This window comes from Lemur catta, chromosome 5 (assembly GCF_020740605.2).
Source record: "Lemur catta isolate mLemCat1 chromosome 5, mLemCat1.pri, whole genome shotgun sequence".
Classification (NCBI taxonomy): domain Eukaryota; kingdom Metazoa; phylum Chordata; class Mammalia; order Primates; family Lemuridae; genus Lemur; species Lemur catta.
In genome coordinates this window covers 24,191,708-24,215,834 of record NC_059132.1, presented here as the reverse complement: position 1 = coordinate 24,215,834, position 24,127 = coordinate 24,191,708, and the positions used below count along the sequence as shown (strand labels likewise).

The 24,127-nt window shown below is 42.5% G+C and overlaps 1 protein-coding gene across 2 annotated transcripts in view; it reads right to left on the bottom strand.

Annotated features, from left to right (window-relative positions):
• Positions 1 to 648: 648 nt before the first annotated feature.
• The window catches only part of EBF1 (EBF transcription factor 1), a 383,852-nt gene continuing 360,373 nt past the window's right edge, over positions 649 to 24,127 (bottom strand). For both annotated transcript variants that reach the window (XM_045551268.1, XM_045551269.1), the window contains exons 12-16: positions 18,291 to 18,356; positions 17,085 to 17,262; positions 16,255 to 16,434; positions 12,230 to 12,424; positions 649 to 3,846 (exon numbers count right to left, since the gene is read on the bottom strand). In XM_045551268.1, coding sequence (XP_045407224.1) covers positions 3,815 to 3,846; positions 12,230 to 12,424; positions 16,255 to 16,434; positions 17,085 to 17,262; positions 18,291 to 18,356 — 651 coding nt within the window. In that variant the 3' untranslated portion in view covers positions 649 to 3,814. The remainder of the gene's footprint in view (positions 3,847 to 12,229; positions 12,425 to 16,254; positions 16,435 to 17,084; positions 17,263 to 18,290; positions 18,357 to 24,127) is intronic.

Here is a 24,127-nt window from a genome sequence, read left to right as displayed (position 1 = left end):
TGCAATTGGAAAGACTTATGATTATGATGGAACTTAAAGTGAAGCAATTTTACTTGAGTATGTACCTACTGGGTGTTTGTGGAATGTTTTATTCCAAATAAATGTATTTTTTTCCAACAGGGAAAGTGTCTTATCCACATGGGATTAAAAATATAGATCATAGCAGGCTCTGAGTTCACACATGCCTCCTCATCAATGAGCCAGGGCACATAATTAATTGACCAGAAGGCTCGCTGGGATTAATTAGCAGTTGTGTGTGAAGGGCTTGGTTCAGACTTGTAGCAGGAAAGATGAGGTTCGAGAATGGCCAGTTCCTGGATTCACAATTCACTGACTGCAGGGGGGTGTCTCACTGCTTGACCATTGAAATCGTCGGGGTCTCTTGGCTCCTCTGTGGGCCGGCGTGGGCACGTGCACGCTCAGCTGCTGCCGGCAGAGGGCAGCAGTACGCTGCGCGTGTTTAATTTGCATCCCAGATTAGCAAATCCCCAAGGACCTCCAAAGAAAGTGGGTGTCCCAGGACTACCCTGATTCCTTTTCTCTGGGTGTCAACACCGGTCTGAGTAATTGCAAACCCAAATCTTTTACATTAGGTTGGACTTCGGCTCATCTGAAATAGAGAAATGAACACACAACTAGGAGCTGCCATCACAGACAGGAAGTAACTTTAATTAAATATTGTGAAAGTTGAAAAGTTTTTACAGCTTGAATTTTTGCAAAAAAAAAAAAATTATAACAATCTCTACAGTAGTTAGGTTCTCTAACAATTGAACTGTACAGTGTGTGTCTATTCAAAAAGTTTTAATACGAAGGTGAAAGGTTAGTAGATTTAGAGATGACTTCATTAAGCTGCATCCTAGTACAATGGGAGGCCAGGGCATGTTATGCAATCCAGTCATCCAGAAGCTGTATTTTTCCCCCAGAACTGAAATCGTAATTTAATTCTCTACTTCGTTTCCTTCTTAAAGCCATATTCTGTATTTAGGGGAACATCTTTTCCTTGTAAAACTTTTGTATCGAAGAAAGAGGGTCAGAGGGCCAGAATGTCATTTCATCTAATCAATATATAAATAGAAGCAACAAAACACAAATCATACACGTTTTAAAGGCTCTTTGGACTTTCAAGAAAAGTTCTAACCACTGCACATGGCTGACAGATGGGTAGCGTCTGTTGTCAAGGTCTAAGCCAGACACCTTACCGGCTAACCGTCCGTTCCTTCACAAACAGTTAAGGGGCTCACCAGACAAAATATGGCTTTAAATTGTATACATCTTCAGGCCAGCGCTTACCACACGAATTCAGACAACCTTTCTGAGTACCGAGAAGCAATGCGTCCACCTTGCTTACATTTTCCAGTTTTTTTTTATTATTATTAGTCATCATTATTATTTCTCACCATGAAAAATCAGCTTTCCTCCCCTCCCTTCCCTCCCGCAACTCCCGTCCCCCACCCACCCCAACCCATAAAAATCGCACTCTGACAGTCTAGTGAAAACCATTGCAAAATCCATATGAGGGCATGCACAGTTGCAGCATTGTTGTAAATGATTTCTTGCTCTACTAGAAAAAGTTACATTGTCTTAAGGTAACAAAACAGTTCTTTTGTGCTTTTCGATTTCTTTGTTTTTTTTTTTTTTTCTTTTTTCTTTTTCTTTTTTCTTAGAATGTTAGTGATGACTGACAGTTCTGGTGCACAGTTACAATGTACAAGTGAAATGAATATGATTTGCATTGTTAAGGCATCCAATCTGCTGGTTTATATTTATGTGAAAGACAGAGGAAATATACAAGCAGACTTAAGAAAGAAAGTATGTTCATTGATTTCTATGAAGTTTCTCCCCCGAATTTAATGCACAAAATGCGTCACTCCAAAGGGAGAGATTCCATGCATATTAATAGAGTAAAACAGCATTAGGTTTCATTTTATAAGCTTCCAAAGCAAAGGATACATTTTTTTTTTAGTCTACAGAACTAAATACTACAAGAATAATATGCTACTATTTTTTTTGCCATATATTGGAAAAAACTTCTTAACTTACAAATAATACAAAAATAGACAATGGCTTTTGGGTGGAAATAAAAAAAATTGAAGCATGGTTTAAAACAATACTAAAAATAACTATAAATGAAATGTTTAAAAATCACATTGAAACAGCTAATACAAGTGTAGGTGACCAAACAAATTCGCACTTTTCACATAGCAAACGTACACAATAAAATAAACTGGGGGTGGGAGGAAGAGGAAGAAGGGAAAAAGCAATGTACAAATTCCAAAGATAAATACATTATTTATATGGATATTTTACAAAATCCCCTTTAAAACAAAAAGCCTTTTAATTAACTTTGCAAGTATGTGCAAGCTAAAGGTAGTGAGCTTTTTTTTTCTTTGCAAAATATGCAGTAAAATCTTTTTTGTGTTATTGAAAAACCGTCTTAAGACATTAAAATGTATAAATAGAACAACAACTTTGGCAAAAAATCACAAAAAAAAATCTACAGTATTTATAACTACATACAAAAACACAACAGCAAAGAAAAAATATCAGGCAAATGCATCCTCAGAGCTTTGCTGCATCTTTGCTATTAATTCTTCCTTTTAAGAACACTTCCCAGATAATGAGAGCAAAAATTTTCATAGAACAGAAAACTATGTTTTGGAGGTTTCAACCTTCTTTTCCTTTCCCCCAGTTTCGTTTTCACTCTTAATTCCAAAGCACTTAACCTGTTGTTTTAATCTATTACGTTACAGATGGTTAAGGGTCGACAGATAGAGGCGCTATCTTGAATGGGAAAATCGGAAACACCTGCCATGTTGCTTTTGTCAGCTTTTAGAGGATTTAGAAGTCAGCATTTAGGATGAGCACACTTTAAACTTGTCAATGGGGGAGTGTGAGTGAGATTTTGGCTTGCTAACTGAAGGGCCGAGTGTGGAATTCTGTGCCTAGACCCTGTTCCATGAAGTCTCAAAGGAGATTCTCACACAGTATGTGTGCCACCAAGCTCTCGAGAGGCCATTGGTTTCAGAAGAAGTTGACTTAAGTAAAATGAGAGAATGAGATCAGATTTAAATATGTGGTTTTAACAATCTGTCTAGAGGCACTGGATTTTTGAGTAGAGGGAAAAATGTGATCGCTTACATCGCTTTTTAACTTTCCAGGCTGCATTTATTTACACAGTTACTTAAGACAACAATACAAAAGAGATAAATAAGCTTGCACTGCTAAGGGATGGCGTGTTAAGTTAGATATTGAAAATGCACTGTCTGAGCTAACTACCATTTGATATGCTTTAAGGCGCAAAAGCCGACCCTTAGTTTTCCTAAAAAATCTAACTGGCATTCCTATTCTGTCCCATACAAGCTTTTTTTTTCCTTTTTTTTTTAAACTTTTTTGTAAATATCACCACTTCATTCTCCTTTTACACAGCTTTAAAAACATCATAAATTAAAACATGGAATCTTATTTATAGTGTCCCTTGTATATAGCTTTACGGTTTATAAAAGACAAATGATTGCAGAGTTAAGCTTAAAAAAAAAAAAGAAAAAGAAAAACTGAATTTGCTTTTACCAATACAGAATAAATATATCCCCCAAATACTTGGGAGGTACAACTTTAACCAACACCCTGCACTTGCAGACCCCTTCCAATTTCAGTATTTGCAAGGTCGGTGATTTTGTTTGTTTAAAAATCTGCAGTTATTGTGATTCCTCTTAAAAAGGCCTGAGTTAAAAGTTCCACTCTGGGACTTATATCAGATTACTCTCTGTAGCAGAATCCAACCTCTTCATTAATAAAACTCTTCAAGGCAATTCTTTCACATGGGAGGAACAATCATGCCAGATATCGCTATGGAAAGAGAAGACAGAAGTCAATGGTTTTACATCCAAACTTCTCACTGAGAAAAAAAATAAAGATGGGGGGGAAAAAAAAAACACCCACACACAGTTATGTTGTTTGAATGTTAGCCACAAATGTGCTCTCATCTCCTCTGGAATGAGTTTTTGTTATAAAATATACACGTACATTATTAAAAATTATAATAAATCGGAATGTGCATGTATCCTTAACAGAACAGAATATCCTAAACATCCCTCCAAATCTGATTTCAATTTTAAAACATAACTAGAAAGTTGCATAGCTCGAATGCCGCTGGGAAAGTTGCAGCCCCAAATCTTGCAAAATAGTGAGAATTTTCAATTTGTCCCTTTTTTTTCCCTCCCCTTCACATCCAAAATATAAAGAACCGATCCATTCCAACTGCAAGCAATTTCTACAAAAATAGCAAGGCTTCTCCTATGCTCTGTATAAGCAAGAAAACAGCAACAGAGCAGCAGTCTAAGCACCTTCCCTTCAGTTTTCGGGCTGGGAGAAGGAGATGCCAGCTACAGCAGGCCTCGCTCACGGGGGGCCATGCACACGGGAAAAGCATGGAGAGGGAGGGGAAGACAGGTTTGCATGAAACTGCAGAATGTCTTCCATACCACTGCTTCACTCAAGGGTTCTGGAATGGTCTGACCATATTTCCTAGAAAATTGTAGCTTCGGAAATCTGGGGTGAGATCCTGGGAAAAGGGAAGGCTGTTTGAGGTAACCAAAAATTTTTCAGAGTGTTCAGAGTTATTATAGGAGGCCGCACAGAGTGGTATTTAGAGAACATAGAATCAGGCCCGGTCCTGGCTTCTGGCTTTTCCACACTGCAGTCTGCACCCCCACCCCAGACCCCACCCCGCCCCGAGGTAGTTACTTGGCTCTTTGAGCCTCAGCTGCTTCAACTGGACAATACAGTGCATCCCAGCACTTAGGGTTATCGGAGATTTAACTAAAATAACACATGTGAAGTGCTTAGCCTGGGTTCGGCCCCTAGGAAGAGCTGATGGACATTAGCTGCTGTGCTGTTGAAGCCATCACTTCTACTACTAAACTAGCTGTGTGACCTTGTGTTGTTTAACTTCTCTGGGCTGTATTTCCTCTTCTATCAAATAGGCACCGTCCACGTGGCTCCCCTCACATGCTGGGTGGGTGGGAGGAATAAAGGGATACTCATAAGAAAATTAAAAAAGGGTGGCAACTTCGAAATATGCCAAGGTGACAGAGACGCTTATATTAGCACCAAGGGGCAGCCACATTGGCTCCCAAGATAGCTTAGTGTCCTGTCAGGCAGAGAGAGAAAGTTGTTGCTTTCTTTTAATTGACAATTCCAAATTTAAATGAATGTCCTTGTCAGTGATGACTATGTCTAGAAAGTGGGCCCTCTTCATCTACCAATGATCACGTCTGGAAGGATGTCCCCCTTTTTTTTTAAGTGGACCCCACTACCACAAATCCTGCAGTAAACTCAGGGAGGCCAGGCAGGGCTCTGAGCCCTGAGGCGCCCCCATTCTTCCTGCTTCCCCCCTGCCCCTCCCCGCACCCCTGACATTTTAGATTCAATTAAAAGAAAAACCAAAAAGCATTTTGCCAAACACTTTTTCCGTTAATTTTTAAACCCATCTGTATTCACAAGGAAATTCAATCCACATGTTTCTGATTCATTTACACGTAAATCATCCAAATGTTGTTTTGCAAGAGCCCTTTTTGCAGCCCAAAAGCTCCTGGAGTCCTTTCGTAAGCCCTCATAAGCCTTTTTTTCTTAGAAACAGGAAGTTGCCTTTTGCCAAATGCAGGCCAACTTAAACCCCCATAGATTTGGGATCAGTTGGAAATGCAGTCCCCCTAAGATTCAAGTGAGCCCTAGATTTGACCGAAACCGGGAGCTCGGTATTTCAATCTAAGCCTTAACTTGAGAATTCAAGATGCTGTGGCTCTGAAGGCAAGGAGGTGCAGGGGGTCTTTGCTGTGTGACAGCCCAGCGTGGCTCTGCCTCCCTAGGGAGGTTTTCATCCAGGCTGGAGGTGGGTCCAGGCACCCTTATTAAAGACAGCAGGAGTGCGAAGCCTGTAGCAAAAGAAGCACGTCTACTTCTGCCTCCTACCCAAACCTATTCTGTGTGCCTGGCCTTAAAGGACAGTTCCCTACAGTACAAATAGCTCCAGCAGTGGCAATATGAACCAAGGTAAAGTAGAAAGCTGACAAACTTCCGGCTAATTTGGTTGGTGGGTCCAGCCAACATTTATCAGCTGGGCCCTGAAAGCATTTCAACTGGATGGCCAGGGAAAAAAAACAAATCTAAGCAGTGTTTTCGTTCCCGAATAATGTGTTAGATTAATTAGATTAAACCTCCACTTCAGGCCACATTAAAAGTTCTAAAGCAAAGCTAACTGAAGTGCTAGTCCATAGCTAACAGCACTTCTTAGTCTGAACTACAGGGGCTGCAAACTCCAGCACCCCAAGACTCCAGGCTGGGAACATGAGTGAGTGAATTCCCTGGGTGGGGACAGAGGTGACACTGCCAGGACATGCCTTTGTCAGAGTGGGCAGGAGGGTGGTTCCCACTAAACTGTGCAGTGCAGGAATGCCTACTCGCAGCCCCCTGAGCTTCTGACTTATTTCAAGAGAAGTTGGAGATGTGCATTTTTTAAAGGATGAAAAAGCCCAGTTTAAACATGTTAACAAAAAAAAAAAAAAGAAAGAAATTAAAAATAAACATATCTGAGGGGCTCTAGGGGGTGGGTTTGGCCTGTTCCCGCTTTTTTTTTTCCTTCATGGGGCCAAACAGACAACTCTGAGAGCCTCTCTCTGGAAGAAGCCCATGTGTGTCTACACCCAGAATTCTGTGTGTAACATCAGGGGGTTTCAGAGCCCTAAATCTCATTCATGACTTCCTCAACTCCAAAGGCAGAATGCTTACTGATGAGTGAATTGTGGGTAAAGATGTCTGTGGCCTCTGAGCTTAGGCACCTCAAAAGAAGCCTTTATTTTTTAAATAAAGAAATCTCACTGCATAAGTGCATGAAGCTCTTGGGTTTTAGGAGCTGTTTTTCTTCTATCCGTGCTGCAATCTGAAGATTAATTATGTGGGTGAGAAGGATGGGTGTCTGAAGCTTGGAATGTTCCAGAAATGCTGCTGGCATGCTGGCTTCCCCAAGTGGGGCCCATGAAGATTCCCATGAGGACACCACACTCCCCGCACCATGTACCAAGACATCACAAGACCACGGCGGCTCTGCCCTTTGCCCCAGCAGCCGGGGGATCACGTTCTCGGATGGAAGCTCAGAAAGCTATTGGTTTGAAAGGCAATGCATTTTTCATTCCAGTTGCCACATTTTGATAAGAACAAAGACAAAATGGAAAGTCTTGCAGAGCCAGGAGAAGTTGGAGTGGGAGGGTGGAATGTGGTCTTCCCCAAACCACCATATGTGTAAGCGTTATGAGCTAATCAGGAACAGGGTGTGTGTGGAGGGGGTAAGATCTTGCACAGACTGAATATGTGCATGGAGAAAAAGACAATTCCACAGGATTTGGTACCAAACTGCATGATACTTAAAGTTTGAGAGAAGCCAACCAGCCAGCCTAAGCTTCAGCAACCTAGGAAAGAAAACAATCAGTATATGGGTACTATATTTGTGAAATCACTCTGGCCTTTCTGTTTTTAATTTTTCACTGCACAGACAACATGGTTATGGTTTAGAATCACTACATTAGTGGGGATTCTAATGGCATGTGACAGCCTTGTTGGGGCTGCCTCTTTCTGGATTAATGATGTCCTCTGAGGCCTGAATTGCAGAGAACCCAAGCTCTAGGGACATGGGCTTCAGGACAAGAGAGGGGACGTCTCCATGATCAAAGGCTAAGCATAGTGGGTGACTCAAGTCTTTGGCCTATGACAACAGGCACACTTGGGGAGTCTGGAATCAGGATTTATCAATGACTTCATCTAGATAAGAATGGAAGGAGGTGTCTCTGCATTTTTCTCTTTAAATCCAAAGTCCAGCTGAATTTTCCAAAGTTTTTCATTGGTCTTAATCCACGGAAAAGGATTCTGTAAGCAAGTAAGTTTAGCAAACTAAATGGAACAGTCATTTTTGGTTAACTTCAGGATGTCTCAGAGGCTTTATTTCATGGATCTCCAAGACGGTGATTCAGTAAGCACCAATTTCTAAATGGGTTCGACCACCACATTCTTATTTTTTTAACAGGACATCTTGCGAGAACCCCAGAAGGTCTGAGACAAGAGTTGCTTAGTCCTAAAAAAAATTCCTCAGACATATGGTAGATTTTCAAAGGTTTTATCTACCTGGGAGAGAAAGCCAGCTGCGATCACGGTAGAATCTGTGAATTATAAAGTATATGTAAAGAAACAGAGCTCCTGACTTCCAGGTAAGGACGTCCATTTTCGACCTTACCCCTGCTTCATGGCACCTGGGCCCCAGGTGGCTGAGCCACTCACTGGTCCCCGCACATCACCAGGGACTCGTCTGCCTCTGCTGCTCCGCTGAGGTTGCCCTCAGTCCTTCCGCTTAACCCACCCCTCTGCGGCATCTCCCTGGGCCGAATTCTACTCGCCCCTCATCTGAGGTCTGGGTCACAGGCAACCTTCTCCATGAAGCTGTTCTGAATTCTCCTTAATCTTTCCCTCCTCTCTCCCGCCCCAGCGAGGGTCCCAACCTCTCCCAGGCAGATCTGCCTTATTTACCTGGGTATCGTGTCTCTCCTAATATAGAGAAAGTTTCCAAGGTCAGGATTTTGTAGCCCACATGGGCCTAACCCAGTGGCTTGAGTACAGTAAGGCAATAAAGCATAGGGGCGTAACATAGGTCAGTCTGCCCAGGTTTGAAGCCGCTGCTTCCCTATTTGTTAGCTGTATAACTCTGGATGAGCTAACTTAGCTTTTAGTCTCTGTTTTCACATCTGTAAAATGGGGATGATGAATAGCCTACCTCAAAGGGTGGCTGAGAGCCAGGCTGAGAATAAGCCCTCCCATGTCGGTGGCTGTGTTCACCATCATCGCCACCCTGTGAGATCGCCATGCTTATTTTGGGGGGAATAAACATGCATGCAGTGAATAGAGGAGGCTAAGTGGGGGCTGCTGGGGAAGAGGGCTTTAAGGAGTAGACTTTAGAAAAAACAGAATGATGTACAATTAACAGTGGTAGATGGAGGTAAATAGGCCTTTAAAACACTTAGCCCAAATGTGTCACCTCTAATCTTGTTTCCATGGTCAATTTGCTTAACCAACTCTTCCGTAGTCCCTTGCCCTGTCTTAATGATCACGGTTCTGAACTAGGCGGTTCTAAATGAAGTAGGTGCTACTGTAACATTGAAAAGGAGAAGGAGGAATAAAACACTTCGGAGATCTTTACGCAATTCTATAACCTGCCTATGTCCCTTTTTATAATAGACATGGAGTTTGGAAGGTTAGAGATGAAGTAATTCTAGAAGCCCACTGCCAGAACGTCACTTTTCTAAGGGAAAACTATTATGGCCCAAGCAAGCGTTAAAAAAAGGGTATTGAAAAAATGGCATTGGCCTGAAAAACTGGTATTGGCCCCCGAAGGCTGGGTCCTCCTTGTCCTGCCCGAGACGGTATGCAGACCCCCGAGACGGTATGCAGACCCCCGAGCGTGGGCCCCAGCTGAGAGTGCCCCGGCTGCAGGTGGCCTGGACAGAAAGAAGAGCAGCTAAAGTAAGATGGTCTCAGTTCATTTGACTTTAATTTCTCTGCTCGTACTCCCACCACTAACATCCCCTCAAAAGTAGGAGGATTTGGTGCATGATAGCACTGGAACAACAAAAACCACTTTTCTTTTTTTTTTTTTTTATCATGCTCAATAGTCAGAGCATGGAGTAGGGGAAAGTCCAGAAGAATCTCCATGACACATGTTCCATCAGAAGGGGAGGGCGGCGTCATTCCTAACAGCACATCCAGCCCGAAGTGTGGCCCGAGTCAGACCTCAAACCCTCTTCGCTGTGCTGCTCTGCATTAGAAAAAGTGACGTGAAGCAGAGACCGGGCTGCTAATCAGAGAGGGGGGAACAGTCTCTGTGCTTTTGGGATCTGCCATTGGTTAGAATTGGCTTAGAAAAGCCATAGAGGAAAAATGTACAAACTTTGTACGTGTCCCTGTCTTGAAGCCGTTTCACCATTACTTAAACACACGCACACCTTTATGTCACCAGATCTTCCTAAAAACCCAGGAGGTCCTAAAACCTGAGCTCAGTTCCTATTTCCAGTCCCTTCCTGCTCTCTCCTAGGTCCACACAGCATGAGATGACATCAGGCCATGCTGGTGGCTGCCCATGTACGTCACTGCCGGCCAGTGATACAGCCACTGACCTCCCGACAGCAGGGGCCTTCTCCTCTCGAGTGCTACCCCTCAACTGTTGATTACAAACCCCATCCTGTCTTGTTGCTGATGTCAAATCTATGTTTAACAAAGGCTGAGATTGGCAGCTCAAGAATGGTACATTTCTGCTTTACATATGCATGATCATCATTTAAACCTATTATAAGTTATGTTCGCCCAAGCATTACACCCCTGGTTTGCCAGCTGGAGGTGTACCGAGGGTGACAAAGCATTATTTTTAGCTGAAAAGGAGTCAGACCTGCAGGAATGGGTGGCTCCCCTTTGCGGGGGTGGGCGTTTTCTATCCGGAATAATCCTGCCTGCAGTGTAGTTCCAGGCAGGTTGTTCTCCCCTTTCCTCTAAGAGGATGGATTCGCCAGGGTGTGTTAGAGTAAGTAGCATGGGCATGCTCTGCTGGGCAACGACTTTAGCTGTGCTGGGCAGACTTGCCAGCAGGTTTCTCAGCCCTTCTAGAGGCAGAAAGACAAAGTAATTAGGTGCCCAGGCTCTGAAGTCACATGGTTTGGGTTCAATTTTGGCTCTATTGTTTACTCACTGTGTGACCTCAAGCAAATTGAGCCTCAATTTCCCCATCTGTACAATGGGACTAGTACTGACACCATAGGGTCTTCAGGAGAATCAATAGCTTATAACAATATAAAGAAGTATGTGTAGATAAGTATAAATATGCATGGACTTACACATAAGAAACAGGCTGAGAAATCCCAGATGTGTGTACTGCTCTCCTGACCCCTCCCAGACCTCCATGTGACCTGCACCAGTGAGGACATAGACCCCACCGGGGTTCACATTCATCTCCAACAATTACTGGCTCTGTGGGCAGGTATCTACCCTCGTTAGGCTTCCATTTTATCATCTGTACAATGAAGATCACAATAGCCCTTATACTTCAGGAAGCTGTGAGCATTAAATTACATAAGGTCTGTTTTGTGCTTAGCACAGAACACACCATTCAGTCAGTGCTCAATAAATGGTGGCTGATTGTTTTATTGATTTACTTTTCTCCCAGCTGCCTTAGGAATCCTGGGTAAGTCCTTTGTACCCCCTTTGAGTAATAAAGTACTTGGAAGACAGAAAGAGATGAATGAGTGAGCCTGAGTTGGAAGCCAGCTTCTGCCACGTACCAGCTGCCGAAAGCAAGCAATTTCATAACCTCTCTAGCCTGTAGTCTTCTCATCTGCAAAGTAGGGGCACTGAGTACCTATCACACAATCCTTCTGGGGGCAATAAATGAGGTAGTGCAGGCTAACACTACCATGTAGTGCTGAGAAATGGTGGGCCCATTTTTAAAGGGTGGGTAATTTTATTCTCAGTGAATTAAAACGTCATCTCAACTCTTGGTGACTCTGTTGTTTTCCATATTCCATAGTGGGAAAGTGATTGAACAAGTTTAAGATGAACCAGAATACCCTAGTGGTATTTTGGGGTTTCTGGATCCCAGCAGTATGTCTTTGCCCTTTGGTCTCCGATGCTTTAACTTCAGGGCTCTGATGGGGACATGGCTCACCCCCTCCCTGCCATCAGCCCCGCACGCGTTCACTCTGACACAGGCAACAGGAAGGGAAGGTTGAGTGACCTACTTCAGGAGAAGGCCAGTCCTGGGAGAGACCCTGCAGTGGAGAACTTGCTAGAATCCACAAAAGACTGATCTGATAATGATGACAACAGGGAATGAGAGAGGAGAAAAGAGAAATGACGGCGTTAGTAAGTGGAAGCAGTATTCCCAAGCAAATCCCGGGCCTGAGCAGAATTGCTGGAGTTGGAAAGAGGACCTCACAGGCAACTCCAGCAGAGGGATGAGTAGAGCCAAGGGCCAGGGGCCAGGGCTGAGGAAAGGAAACACAAAAGAACAGAAGAGAGGAGGGCAGAGAGAAGCAGGAATGCTCACGGCTGATCCCCTCAGCAACAGTGATGTATCTGCTTCCGGCCCTGGGAGGGTGAGGTCAGGGTGCTGGATCTGGGTTGGCAGGTGGGGCCCGGGGCTTACCTTGCAGGCTGTTCCCATTGGTGCTGGTGCAGGTGGGAGGGGGAGAGGTCTGGGGTCTGACGACTGGCGCGAAAGCACTCTTCTGTTTCACGGCTGAGACCATGTTGGCTGGTGAGAAGGAGAAGATGCCCGAGGAGCTGCTGCAGTTGGAGGGGAGGCTTGTGGAGGAGGCCATGGTGGGGCTGGATGGCACTACTGAGACAGGCAATGGGAAAGGAGAAATCAGCACCCCGTGTGGTGTTCTGAGACGAGGAAGCCCAGAGCCAACCCCTGCCCGACCACCCTGCTCCTCCCCACTCAGGCTATCCTTCCAGCATGAACCCTCCCTGAACTCACAGGATCCTGTCCACTTTCACCATTTGGTACTTAGCATGTGCTACCTTTCACTGTCGGTGATCTTTTGTGTGTTAATTATTGTGCCAGGTGGGGTGCTAGGCACCGGAGTTGTAGGCAGCATTTGCCACCAGGGGAAAATGACCCCTTATAATCAGCCCAAAGCACTACCCAATCCAAACACACTGAGTGCTTTGTGGAGCAGAACGCAGAGCCACCATCCTAGGAGTTTTCCAGGCCAGGAAACAAAAGGGCAATATTCTCTTATAAGGGATGGAGTAGCACAAAATAGTTACAAAGGCGAGCAAGGCCAACTCAACAGAGGCACGAAAGGGAAATCAGAGAAGGCTTCAGAGAAGAGGTGTCAGGGGGTGCACTCCAGGTAGTGCCTATGCTAAGGGTCTAGCAAATGGGCTGGGGACAGGAGAAACAGTAGGAGGCCAGCTTGAGAGGGTGTGGTTGCTGCTGGAATGAGAGGTGTGAGGAAGAGGGGTGAGTTGGAGGCAAGGCTAGGATTCCAACTTAAGGCACTGGCCGATGGTGGTGCATCTGTGTCACATTCCTCCCCATGAGGCTATGAGTCCCTTAAGGATATGACGGCACCATAAACCGCACAACAGAAGTACACGGGGGTAGGAAGCTAGAGGGATAAACAGACTGCCACATGCAGCATTTGTGGACCATGCAGAACTACAAGTCCAAGTTCCAAATACTTTATCTCCCCCTTGGAGCTGTACATAAATGCTTGTGAATTAATAAACAGTAGGGTAGAAGCCTTATGTAAATACTCACAGTCTGGTAGTAGTGGGGTTGCAGATAATTAATGATGGGAGAACTTTAGCAATTCAGAGAGAGAGAAAACCTAGTAGCTTGGGGCCATGAAAGTTTGGTTGATGTACATTCTCCACCAACTGCAGTCCTTAGCTTGGCCTCTCATCTTTGCTCGTGGCTAATAATCTTTAGGGTTACTTTAGGAAACAGAGATTTTGCACACTCTAAGTCAAGACTAATGTTTTCATACCCTCACTTTCTACTTCTTCCATTTTCTGCAGAAAAGGATGAATTCTGTCCAGTGATTTTCAGGCACTTAATTTGAATTCCAGGCACTTGCTTCTACTTTATTATTTTTCACATTATGTAATAAACATTTCATATTGCCTTATCATTCACAAGAATCTTCCAGTCTTTTTCATCTTGTCATTGGCAAGACAACCTTAAGTCGGGGAGTATCACTGAGCAAGTGAAGCAAGCTGAGACTCAAAGTAGTTTAGCTACTTGCCCAAGGGCCATAGCTAGAATGCCTGAAGCCAGGAATCCAGCCCAAATTCAGAGCTCTTTCCACCATGCTGCCCTGCAAAGGAAACAGATCTCCAGGGGGAAGGCTTCGTTCCCATGAGCCCACCAGAGTCCAAAAAGCTGTTTGGGTGGCCTTATCCTTGGCCTGCTGGCTTTGGAAGGTTAAGGAAGCGGGCATCGAATCGGTCATAGGCAGAAATTGCCATTGTGGGAAATGACCCCTTATAAACAGCCCAAGGCACTACACAATCCAAACGCACTGAATGCTTTATGGAGCAGAACACAGAGCCACCATCCTCAGAGTTTTCACAAACATTTTCTAAACTGTACTTTTTCTTTTAATGAGGCCAGCATTTTTATACATCTCTTAGGATTTGTAAATGTGAAAATACGCTCAATAATAACACCCATTTAAATTGCAAAACTCCTGCACTGGAGGTTTGATTTTTAAATATTCGTAGACTTGAGATCCTGCTGGTTCACTGAGGAAGGCAATTAATCTCGTTGGCAAATGCGATCATTATGTGTATTTAGAGGTGGGGAGTTTGGGGAGGTGGTTACGGGAGGAAGGGGTGAAATACCGTCAAGCGGCTCCATTTGTTATAACATTATTAGTTATCAGCCACCACACCAGAAAGTATGTTCACCAGTGGAATGTCTTATTTTATATTTTTATTCCGTCAGAATTTTTCAACATGAGTGGTTTATGAATAATTAAATATTATGGAGGCAAAAATTCAAATCAACTGGGCTTTGTGTTTATTGTTTTATTTGCATTTATGCAGATAAAACCGTCCCATCTGAGAGCCTATTTGAGAATTTAATACTATATTTGTGAGCGCTGAGGAAATCAATTAATGGAAATGAAGTGTTCGAAGTTTCACAGGCTGACAGAGGCAATCTCAGCCTGAAGTCACTGAGTGTCTGCACGGGCTTGAGGAGAACATTCCAAGGCCCTAAATTGAATTGCTACCATATAGCAATTAGTTTATTGATTTAATTAAGAATGCCACCTTTTAATTTTCAGGTCATGATCGAAACATTTTCTGATTGAATAGATGGGAGAACACTGAAATGATAGATCTGTGAGAAACAATCTTTCGATAAATCAAAGTCTAATGTGAAACTGACCCCGAACATTGACTTGTGAGCAGACAGACATAATATATGCAGATTATTTGGGGAATTTTAAATGTTCAGTGAACTGCTGATTCCAAACAAATAAAATAGAAACATAGAATTTTGTGTCCTTTTAGCAGAAAACTTCACCCAGAAAGTAAAAGTCCCTAAGTGTACTTTCAGAAATAACTTCTCTTAAAGGCCAAGAGTTAGCTTTCTTCTTTCAAAAAATGAGCACAGTCCACATTTTCACCATGAGAGAAGACATGGTTTTTAGTATTTTTAGCCAAGACTCTTTTTTAAAAATCATAAATATTCTTTCAATTAATGATACACCTTCTATCCTTCCACAAATGTTTGGCCACATTTTACACATAGAAAGAGTCACCTACAATGTCTAAGATGAACTTAGTTACCTGTGTAAAAATCCTCAGAGGGAAATAAAGAGATTGTGGGGACATGGCTTATGATATTTTATACACAAAGATGATAATTCGCTGAGGTTCTTTAGATGCAATATAAATGCTGTACCAAAAAATACTTAAGATAAACTTCTTTAAGACAGGGACAAGACACTAAAGAATGTTTCTTGTGTATGTATGTGGGTTTTTTTTCAGTTTGCCAGATTTTTGGAAAAAGTAAAGTGTGCTTTTGATTTGTTTTCTTTTTTTAAGTATACACCAACACAAAGGGAGAAAAAAAAAGCCAAGCATAAAAAATAAAGGAGTCCTGTTCCTAAAGGGAGAGAGTTTAAGTTTTGGGCTATTGTTACTACACTACGCCACCACCACCACTTATTATCATCTTTGGATTATTACGGTTATTACAGAGATTTATTGAACCTGCCTCCCAAGTGCCAGGCATCAGGACAAATTTGTTACTGCACTATCTTATCTGTGTCTCATAGCGCTGGATGGGGTGGGTGATAGTTCCTTTCCCATTTTACAGATGAGAAAATCAAGACTTGGGAAGGAGATGAACTTGCTCGGGGCCACCAGTTAGTAACTGGTTGAAGCAGAGGCCAACCCATCTCCCTCTGACTCCACGTGGAGGCTCTTGGAATGACATCATCTGGCTGCTTTTGGTGGCAGCTGGGGAGACTTGCTGGGGAGGAAGGTGAGCAAGAGAGAGCGGGGATTCCTGGTGGAGGCGAGGGTGACTTCAGTAGCATCCCCGGGGCAGCGCCTGGCAGGACCCAGGGGCCCCGCCCCGTGGGCCACACAGCAGGATGCTCGGTTCTTCCGGGGAAAACGTGCAGGACACACATCGCTACTTACTGGCGTAGGGCGAGTTGGCAGCGGAGCCGTTGAGGAAGGTTGGGGAGCCGCCCAAATTGGACATGGCGGCGGAGCCGTAGCCGTTCATGCTCGTGGTGACGGAGTTGTAGTTGGTCTGCTGGGGAGTGGTGCTCGGCACGTACCCGTGCGGCGACACGCTGCTCGAGTTGCGGGTGAAACCTGAGGGGTGGGGGCGAGACGGGGGGTGAGGGCGGCGTCCAGATGGTGGCCACCCCGGGACTCTCGGGGAAGGGAAGGTCTCTGTTTCTTGCCCCCTCGCCACAGCCCAGAAGGGAGGGACTGGGTGATTCATGGGCGTGGGTTGGTGGTGCTAGCTCTGTGATTAAAATGGAAAGCGAGCAAAAGACACATTTCTTAGGAGATCATAAATACTTAGCAGGGCCGTGAGAAGTGGCAATGCGGGCCTATAAATTATCATTTTGGAGCAGAAATAAATCCCGACCGAAGAGATGTACCCTGGAGTGAACAGGTTCCTAGTCCCTGGGCTAGAATGATGTGCTTTGGCCCCTCAGAACTTTAATTCCATCCCTCTTTGCGATCTGTCATTCACGGTTTATGGTGAAAAGGCAAATGTAGGCATGGCTGAAAGCATGCACCCCTTCTAGCCCCCTGTACTGGATTATCAGCCGTGACAGTTGGAACCAAAATTCTACAGTAACATCAGAGACACACAAACTAAGAGTCTCCCCTTTGGGACAAAAATAATTTTTTCAAATAAAATTGTTTTATGACAAATAAACGTGGAACGGGGAGCTTGAGGTTGGAAAGGGTCAGGGAGGGCAGGAGGGAGGAGAAGGGCAGCTTCTGACCCTGATTGGTGGCTTGTGATGCCTCGGAGACATTCACGGCCAGTTGTCCACTGAACGAATTCACGCCCATCATCCCTGCGTGGACCGAGGTGTTAGCAAGGGCCGGGAGCTGGTTGTGGTTGCGGGGGACACTGTACAGGGCCTCTGCAATGTCTGCCGCTCTCTTCAGAATGATTTCCTGAAAAGTCGAAGGAATATCCCCTTTAGCTCTCCATAATACCATCATACTCCCCATAATACAATTCTGCCAGCGCCAGGCACTTTGTTCAGGGCTTTCAGTGGTTCACTGCTTTCAGTGGTTAAGCCTTCTGATAAACCTGCGATGTCAGGGTCACATCATCGTGCCCATATTGCAAATGGGGAAACCGAGGCTCGGAAAAGCAAAGACCTCACCTAAAAACACTTAACCTATGCAAGAACAGAGCTGAGATTCAGAACTCCATTTGACTTTGAAAGCCCATTATCTTAACCATTCCTTCATACTACCTTACAGTCAGTATATGATAGCACCATGGGGCTTCCCTTCCCCCCAGTGACACGTAGGAACTCTGAGGTTACCACGGAAGAGAGAGAGAGAGAGAGAGAGAGAGAGAGAGAGAGAGAGAGAGAGAGAGAAGAGACTGACTCTGTAATTCCTCTCTTCTGTTGATGTTAAGAGCAGGTTGTAGATGACTACCTAAGTCCCTGAGTATTAATGGGACTGTGTCTCCCAGACATTGTCTCAGGCGACACAAAAAAGAGGTGAATGATTTGTCACACTCACAGTTTCCTAAGCAATTTGAATCCTATACATGGAGTTGCTTCACAAAATAGAAGCAGACAATATTATTCAGGCCCTGTTACACTTTTTAGAAGAAATTAAACCCCCCATTCTCTTCCTAAATTTGCTTGAAAACCTGAGAGAAATAAAATAAAGCGCCGGGAACTCTTCTCTTCAATTATGAAGTACATTCCCACTAAAGATTAGTTCGAAATGGAGTACCTTTTCTTGCAAGGAAAATGATTCAGTAGAAAAGGCAATAAAAGATTTACAAAAGAGAGAAGGATTGAATAGCCTTGCAACATGTTATAGCTGAATTACTTATACTCTTAACTCATGCACATGGCTTTTTTATTTTTTGTGCTTTCTCGAGAGTTACAAGAATGAATCCGAGATGTTCAGTTGAACGTGGAAGCCCACACAGGGTAGAGACCCAGAATGCTCACCTGGTTGTTGTGTGGCATCCCATATAGCGCTTCTACCAGATCCGCGGCTCTTTTGAGTATTACCTCCTGTCAAGAGAAAAGCAGATACACTCCTCTGGGTGAAGGTTACAGTCCTCTGAGTGAAGGCAGAGGGACCACATGATCATTCTGGTCCCTCTGGCCATCCTTTGCCAAGTCACTGCTAGAAAGGCAGTAGCGTGGGGAACCCCAGAGTGGCGTTCAATCACCCATTCATCCCTGTTCATATACACACCTAATTGAGTCAAACCAAAGGTGAGCATCATTGGTGCTGCAAGATAAAATACATCGCTCAATAGTGCGCCATAGGCACGATAAAGCACTCATATGTTTATTGCTGGATACAGTTCTGTGGTCATTTACTAGATTACTACAATCAATGTCATTCAGTGCATGTTATGAATCCCCAAGATGTGTTTATTTTGCACTTAATTGCTTATTCCAGGAACCCTGACCTTATCAGACAGGTCATTTTCGAGGGATTTCCAATCAATCTTCAGTCACTAGAAGCATGTAGCATTAAACTTCTTTTGTTTATCTCCCTTGTATGGCAGACCCATGATATAAGGGGTGATGCAGTAAACCCACCTACTAAGGCAATGCACCGTTTGTCAAAGGCTCTTACAAAAGGATTCTCCCATCCCCAGAAGCCCCCTCTACACCAATTTTCATGGCTAGCAGAGTCTGTTTCTTTTCTAGCAATTCTTTGCTATTGCAGTATTGTTTGTCATTTGCTCATTCATTCTCATCCTATATATAGGCCTGCTGCTCATTCCAGTTGAAGAAACCATATCTCCCTCTTTTCATTTGGGTGGGCTTCCACTTTGCATGCTTGGTTCTAATAACATGGGGTACTCTCCAAAAATGCATGTGGTGGTAATTTTTTTCATTCTAATCAAAATAAATCATTCTCTCTTCATTTTGCCCTAATTTTCTGCAGATTCATTTATTCTAGAATGTGTGTTGGGGGGGGGATGTGGATGGAAGAAAAATTAAGCTTGATGTATATAACAATGGGGGCTTATCAGAGAACCAAACCTAAGGGTGTGGTATGATTATCAGAGGTGATTTGCAGGAAGATATGTTTACCACTTTTTGCTGTAGGTAAAGTTTCAAACAGAAGTTTAACTTTAAATATTTTACACAATAGCTTTCTGCATGGAGAAGTAGTGCTGTTCAATTTTTATATACTGCAGACGCTGATCAGAAAATAGGGATATAATTGCATTCATTTTGCTGTCACCATAGCCTCTTCAAAAATCCTTGAACAACTCTTGAAATGACAAGCTTTTAGATACATATTAGCATTTTTCAATTTTAAATTCTCTATAATATAAGATAAAATAGTTGTCATACTACAGTAACTACTTATGACATATCTAATGTCCTAAATTCAAAAATGAGATAGAGGGGTTTTCAGTTCTCAATAAACATTTATGCTTGCCTTAAGCTGCTAGACCCCCTTTATAAAACCGTTATTTTTCAAGTGGGGAGTAAAAAGCATTATATCATCAATGGGGTTTGAACCAATACATCTGAAATCATTTCTTTATTTTTTAATGCAAGCTACAAGATAATTTACCACTTTTTGTTTGCAGTATTGTCTGACCACAGCAGTTAATAATTTACTGCAGCGTGGGCACACTAAACCCTATCCCCAGATCAAATTCAGCTTGTGTTGCTTTCACTAAAACCTCATGGCTTTATCTGGCTCTTAGGAAAGATTAAAACAAAACAAGATTAAGTTAGTTTATTTACTAAGATTTGACTTCTCTGGGTCTATGTTCATTTATTTCTTCAAATAAATATTTATGCTAGTGTTTGGGCTTGGCAGAGCAGGTATTTTTCTTTCTTTCCATTTTAGGAAAAAACAAAATAAGTTCCCTGCTTCTCAAAAGCATGATGAGATGCAGGAAGAAACTAAACTTCACTCCTGTGACACTATAATTGGGGACTTAGAGCAATGCTCCTTATTTTAATTAATTACATGGAACCAGAGAGGAGGGAAGTTCAAAATTAAATTCCAAGATACTTGAAGTTTTTTGTAAGCCTGAAAAAATTTTATTGATCAGTGTATATTACATATTTTAATCTTATCTATTGTTGGTGATAAAGTTTTTCAATGGCATAATCCACTTCTTTCTTTCTCCTTACTCTGATATGCTATCCAGAGCTCTCATCACCATTTAATCTTTTAAAAATGAAACATGTGAATTTTGTTTCCTAAAGTTGCATCCACCTTTGATCGACTATGCCAGAGCACGTCTTTCCATTCAGTACATTGCCATAGGTGGGCCACCAGCACAGTGTCGCTTCAGGCCAGCATTCTTGGATTTGAAGAGAATGAACCTAGATTTCTTGTCCTAGAAGTGACACCCTTAAGTGATATTTCCCCTATTTTAAAATACCCTTCACTGCAGTACAACTTTTAAGGGCTTAAGGGAGACTTGGTTCAGCCTTGCCAATGTGATTCAGCTTCCATTAGTTATTTCTGCAAATAGGAAGGAGAAAGGAAATTTCTGGGTCCTCTATGAGCTAGTGCAGCGGACCTGCAAGGTGCTTGGATTTCGGTGACCAGAAAATTGCTCTCACCTCCATGTCATTACGCTCCCAGTGAACTAGCCCCCAAGCGTGTTTGTGTTGGGGATCTAATATATTGCCTTTCAATCAGAGCTGAGAGCCACTGAACACACAGACAGAACATGACGAGCAGGTCAGGAAAGCAATAAAGATTTTACAGAGCTGTCCAAGGTGCTAAATTTACTCAATAATGGGTTTGGCACCATAGTGTTAACCTCTCATTTACTACCAGTTTGAGGGACTAAATTGAAGTAGCTGACTTCATTTACCTTGAAATGTATATTTTATGACATTATGTAAGTAGATTGAAAGGGCACTGCAGTTTTAACAATTTAAAGGCTAAAGCATGTTTAAGATGAAACTTGAATATTTATTGTATATTGCACTTAAAGTATATAGAATGTTAAAATGTATTGATTAAATTTGTAAAAGGCATTATAAAAATGACAGGTAGTATAAAAGATGTATGCCTTTTAAAATCAAATTGATAGTGTATGCTATCTCTTCTGTGGTCACAAGTGTAATTTTTTTGCAGTTTTAGATGGTAATTTGAAAAATCTGTAATTTCACATTAGGAAATGATTGAGCCTTGGATGTTAAAAAAAGAAATTTCCCATAAGGGGAAAAGAGCTGGATGTTTCATATAATCTTTTGTCTCTAAAATTGTTCTTAAAGTCTTATTTTTTGTGGCATTAGGCAGGAGCGCAGTATAAGGATCCTTCCATTCTAATATGCAATTTTAATATTTCTGAAAAGAAAGAGCACTTGACTAGCACTAATATCTAATTTTTCAAGGCATTTATTTGTCAGGAGAGATTTTTTCTTCTTTTCATAATGTTTAAAATGTCTCCCTACTTGCAGTTTTAAACATAAGGGTAGATATTAGACTCTTCCAAGATAATTAATCCTATCCTTGGATTTAAAAAAAAATCCCATTTGGGAATTAAAAAGACAAATACTAGTATCCTAAATATTGAAAAGCCCCAGAGTCTCCTTATAGAGGTAATGCTTGCTCTCCCATCTACATCCTGAGTAAGATGATTTTTCTTCTTTTGGCCTTGGATGTTTTTCTCTCTTAAAGATACAGAAAATGTTTACTCCTTAAAGACAACAAGTTTTTGCTGATCTGTTTCATCTCACAATCAAAATCTGGCTTCGCCTGTCTTGCTATGACCATCAGCTGATGACTATGTGAGTGGAGGTCCGAAGAGAAAAAAGCGAATACATCATGCTAAATCTATTTAGAGTCTACAGAAATACTGGGGAGACTCAAGGAGGGCTGGGGTTCCACGAAGCAGTTCAAGTGTAATCGTTATGGTTTGTACTTACGTTTCGGCAGCTTTATAATACAAATGCTGAATGGGCTACAGATACAAAGAGAACATTCAGCTTTGCTTTCTGTGTTGCTACCCAATTAGCAAGTAACATTTGAGCTTCTTGTTGCCCCAGTTGCCACACGCGGATATTATTCTCCAGCACTTTCAAGGCACATTATCTTCCCAGGACTGAGCAATAGGTTTTTACAGGGGTTACACAAGGTTGCCCCAGCAACTGGTCTTACCATCTCTATCCAACCTTGTCTGCCGAAGCATCTGAAGAGCTGCTCCCTATTCTTGCCTTCCCCAGCCTAGAGGTAAGCCATTTGGCCCCTTCCTATGTCCACACCTTTACTCCTTTCGTCATTCCTTTTCTGGGAATGCTGGCTTCAACCTGTGCCCATTTATAATGCTTCTCCACCCTCTAAGGCCTGGTACGGAAGGTGGTGGTGGCGGTATGGTAATGAAAGAGATAAATCTCATTTATTGAAAGTGGAACATGAACTCATTCAGTCTTAACAGAGAGCCCCTTGAGGTATTGTGTGTGTTACCATTTGGCAGATAAGGACACTGAGATTCACTGGAGTCAGCTAAGTGTCCCTCCGTTTTACACAGCTGACCAGTGGCTGAGCAAGGATTCCACCCCAGGCCTGTTAGATATCAGAGCCTGAGCTCTTAAGAATTATAATATTCCATCAGAAATAATTCCACCTTCACTGATGCTTCAGCTTGTAATCTCCCCTATTCCTCTGAAAAACAGTGCGGACCATCTGTACAGCCCAGCACAGCAGAGAAGTACATGCTAAGAGGTCATTTTGCTCTGATCTGAAATGTGTTAGTCTTCACGCTTAAGCTAGACTGCAGGCTCTTTGAAGCTGTAGATATGTCTTAATCTCCTTCTCTAAGCCCCTAGCACAATGTTCAGCCAACCACAAGTCTTGAGAGATTCTTGCTGAAGAGTTTACTCTAAGATAGTTACTGATTTTAAAAAGTGCATGCTTAATTTACATGATGAAATGACACAGTCATATATTTGGCATAGGTTATAAAAGCAGAAGACTTCAATTTGGTGTTCCATTTGGCTATAGGCTTTTTAATCCAATATATAAATTCCCAGAGGTCAAGTTTTGATCACTGTGAGTTTTTTTTTTATGTCACTTTTTTTTTTATGAATTTGCTCTTTCACTCCTGCTGGCTTGTGCTTACATTTAAATTTTGTGATTAATATAATGAATCATGTCTTGTACAGATATTATCTCAAGTGATAGGCTGCTAGCAACATGAGGTTGGACTTGATGTACATCAGCCTTTTATTAACTGTACTCTTAGGTCCTTAGAAATACTTAGGTATTTGCACATTAACAGAAAGCCACATTGGGAACCAGCCATATCATGTCAAATATGCAGACACAGTTCCTTCATCTTTTCTTCTGTTTCATGACATTGAAATCTCTGAGGATTATTCACCATCCGTGGGAGTCTTCTCTTTAGCATTTGACCTCAGATGTGCAGCTAGTAAGCTCACGTTCACTGGCCACATCTAGCCTTCTAGGATTAAGGAGAAGGTTGTCTAACTGACCAATACTAGACACATTTATAAGTTCAATTCAATGTTTTGGGTAACTCAAACTCAGATGAGCAGGAAAGATGGCCTGAACTTCCTTTCATGCATAGTACAGATAAGCCAACTCATAAAACCATTTACCAACACAACATTAATTTTCAAGTCTCAGGATTAGATTTTGAGACTCTGTGAACTCCCTCATAAAATTAAGGCCCAAGGATGCTTTAGTAATTTGGGAGGACAATCTGTACTTGGCTTTATGCTTGCTTCAATGGGAAATAATGTTTTGAGAGATGTAGAAGAAAACAGAAGATAAACCACAAGAATCAATTATCAAAGTTGAGTTGGGTGATTCCTGA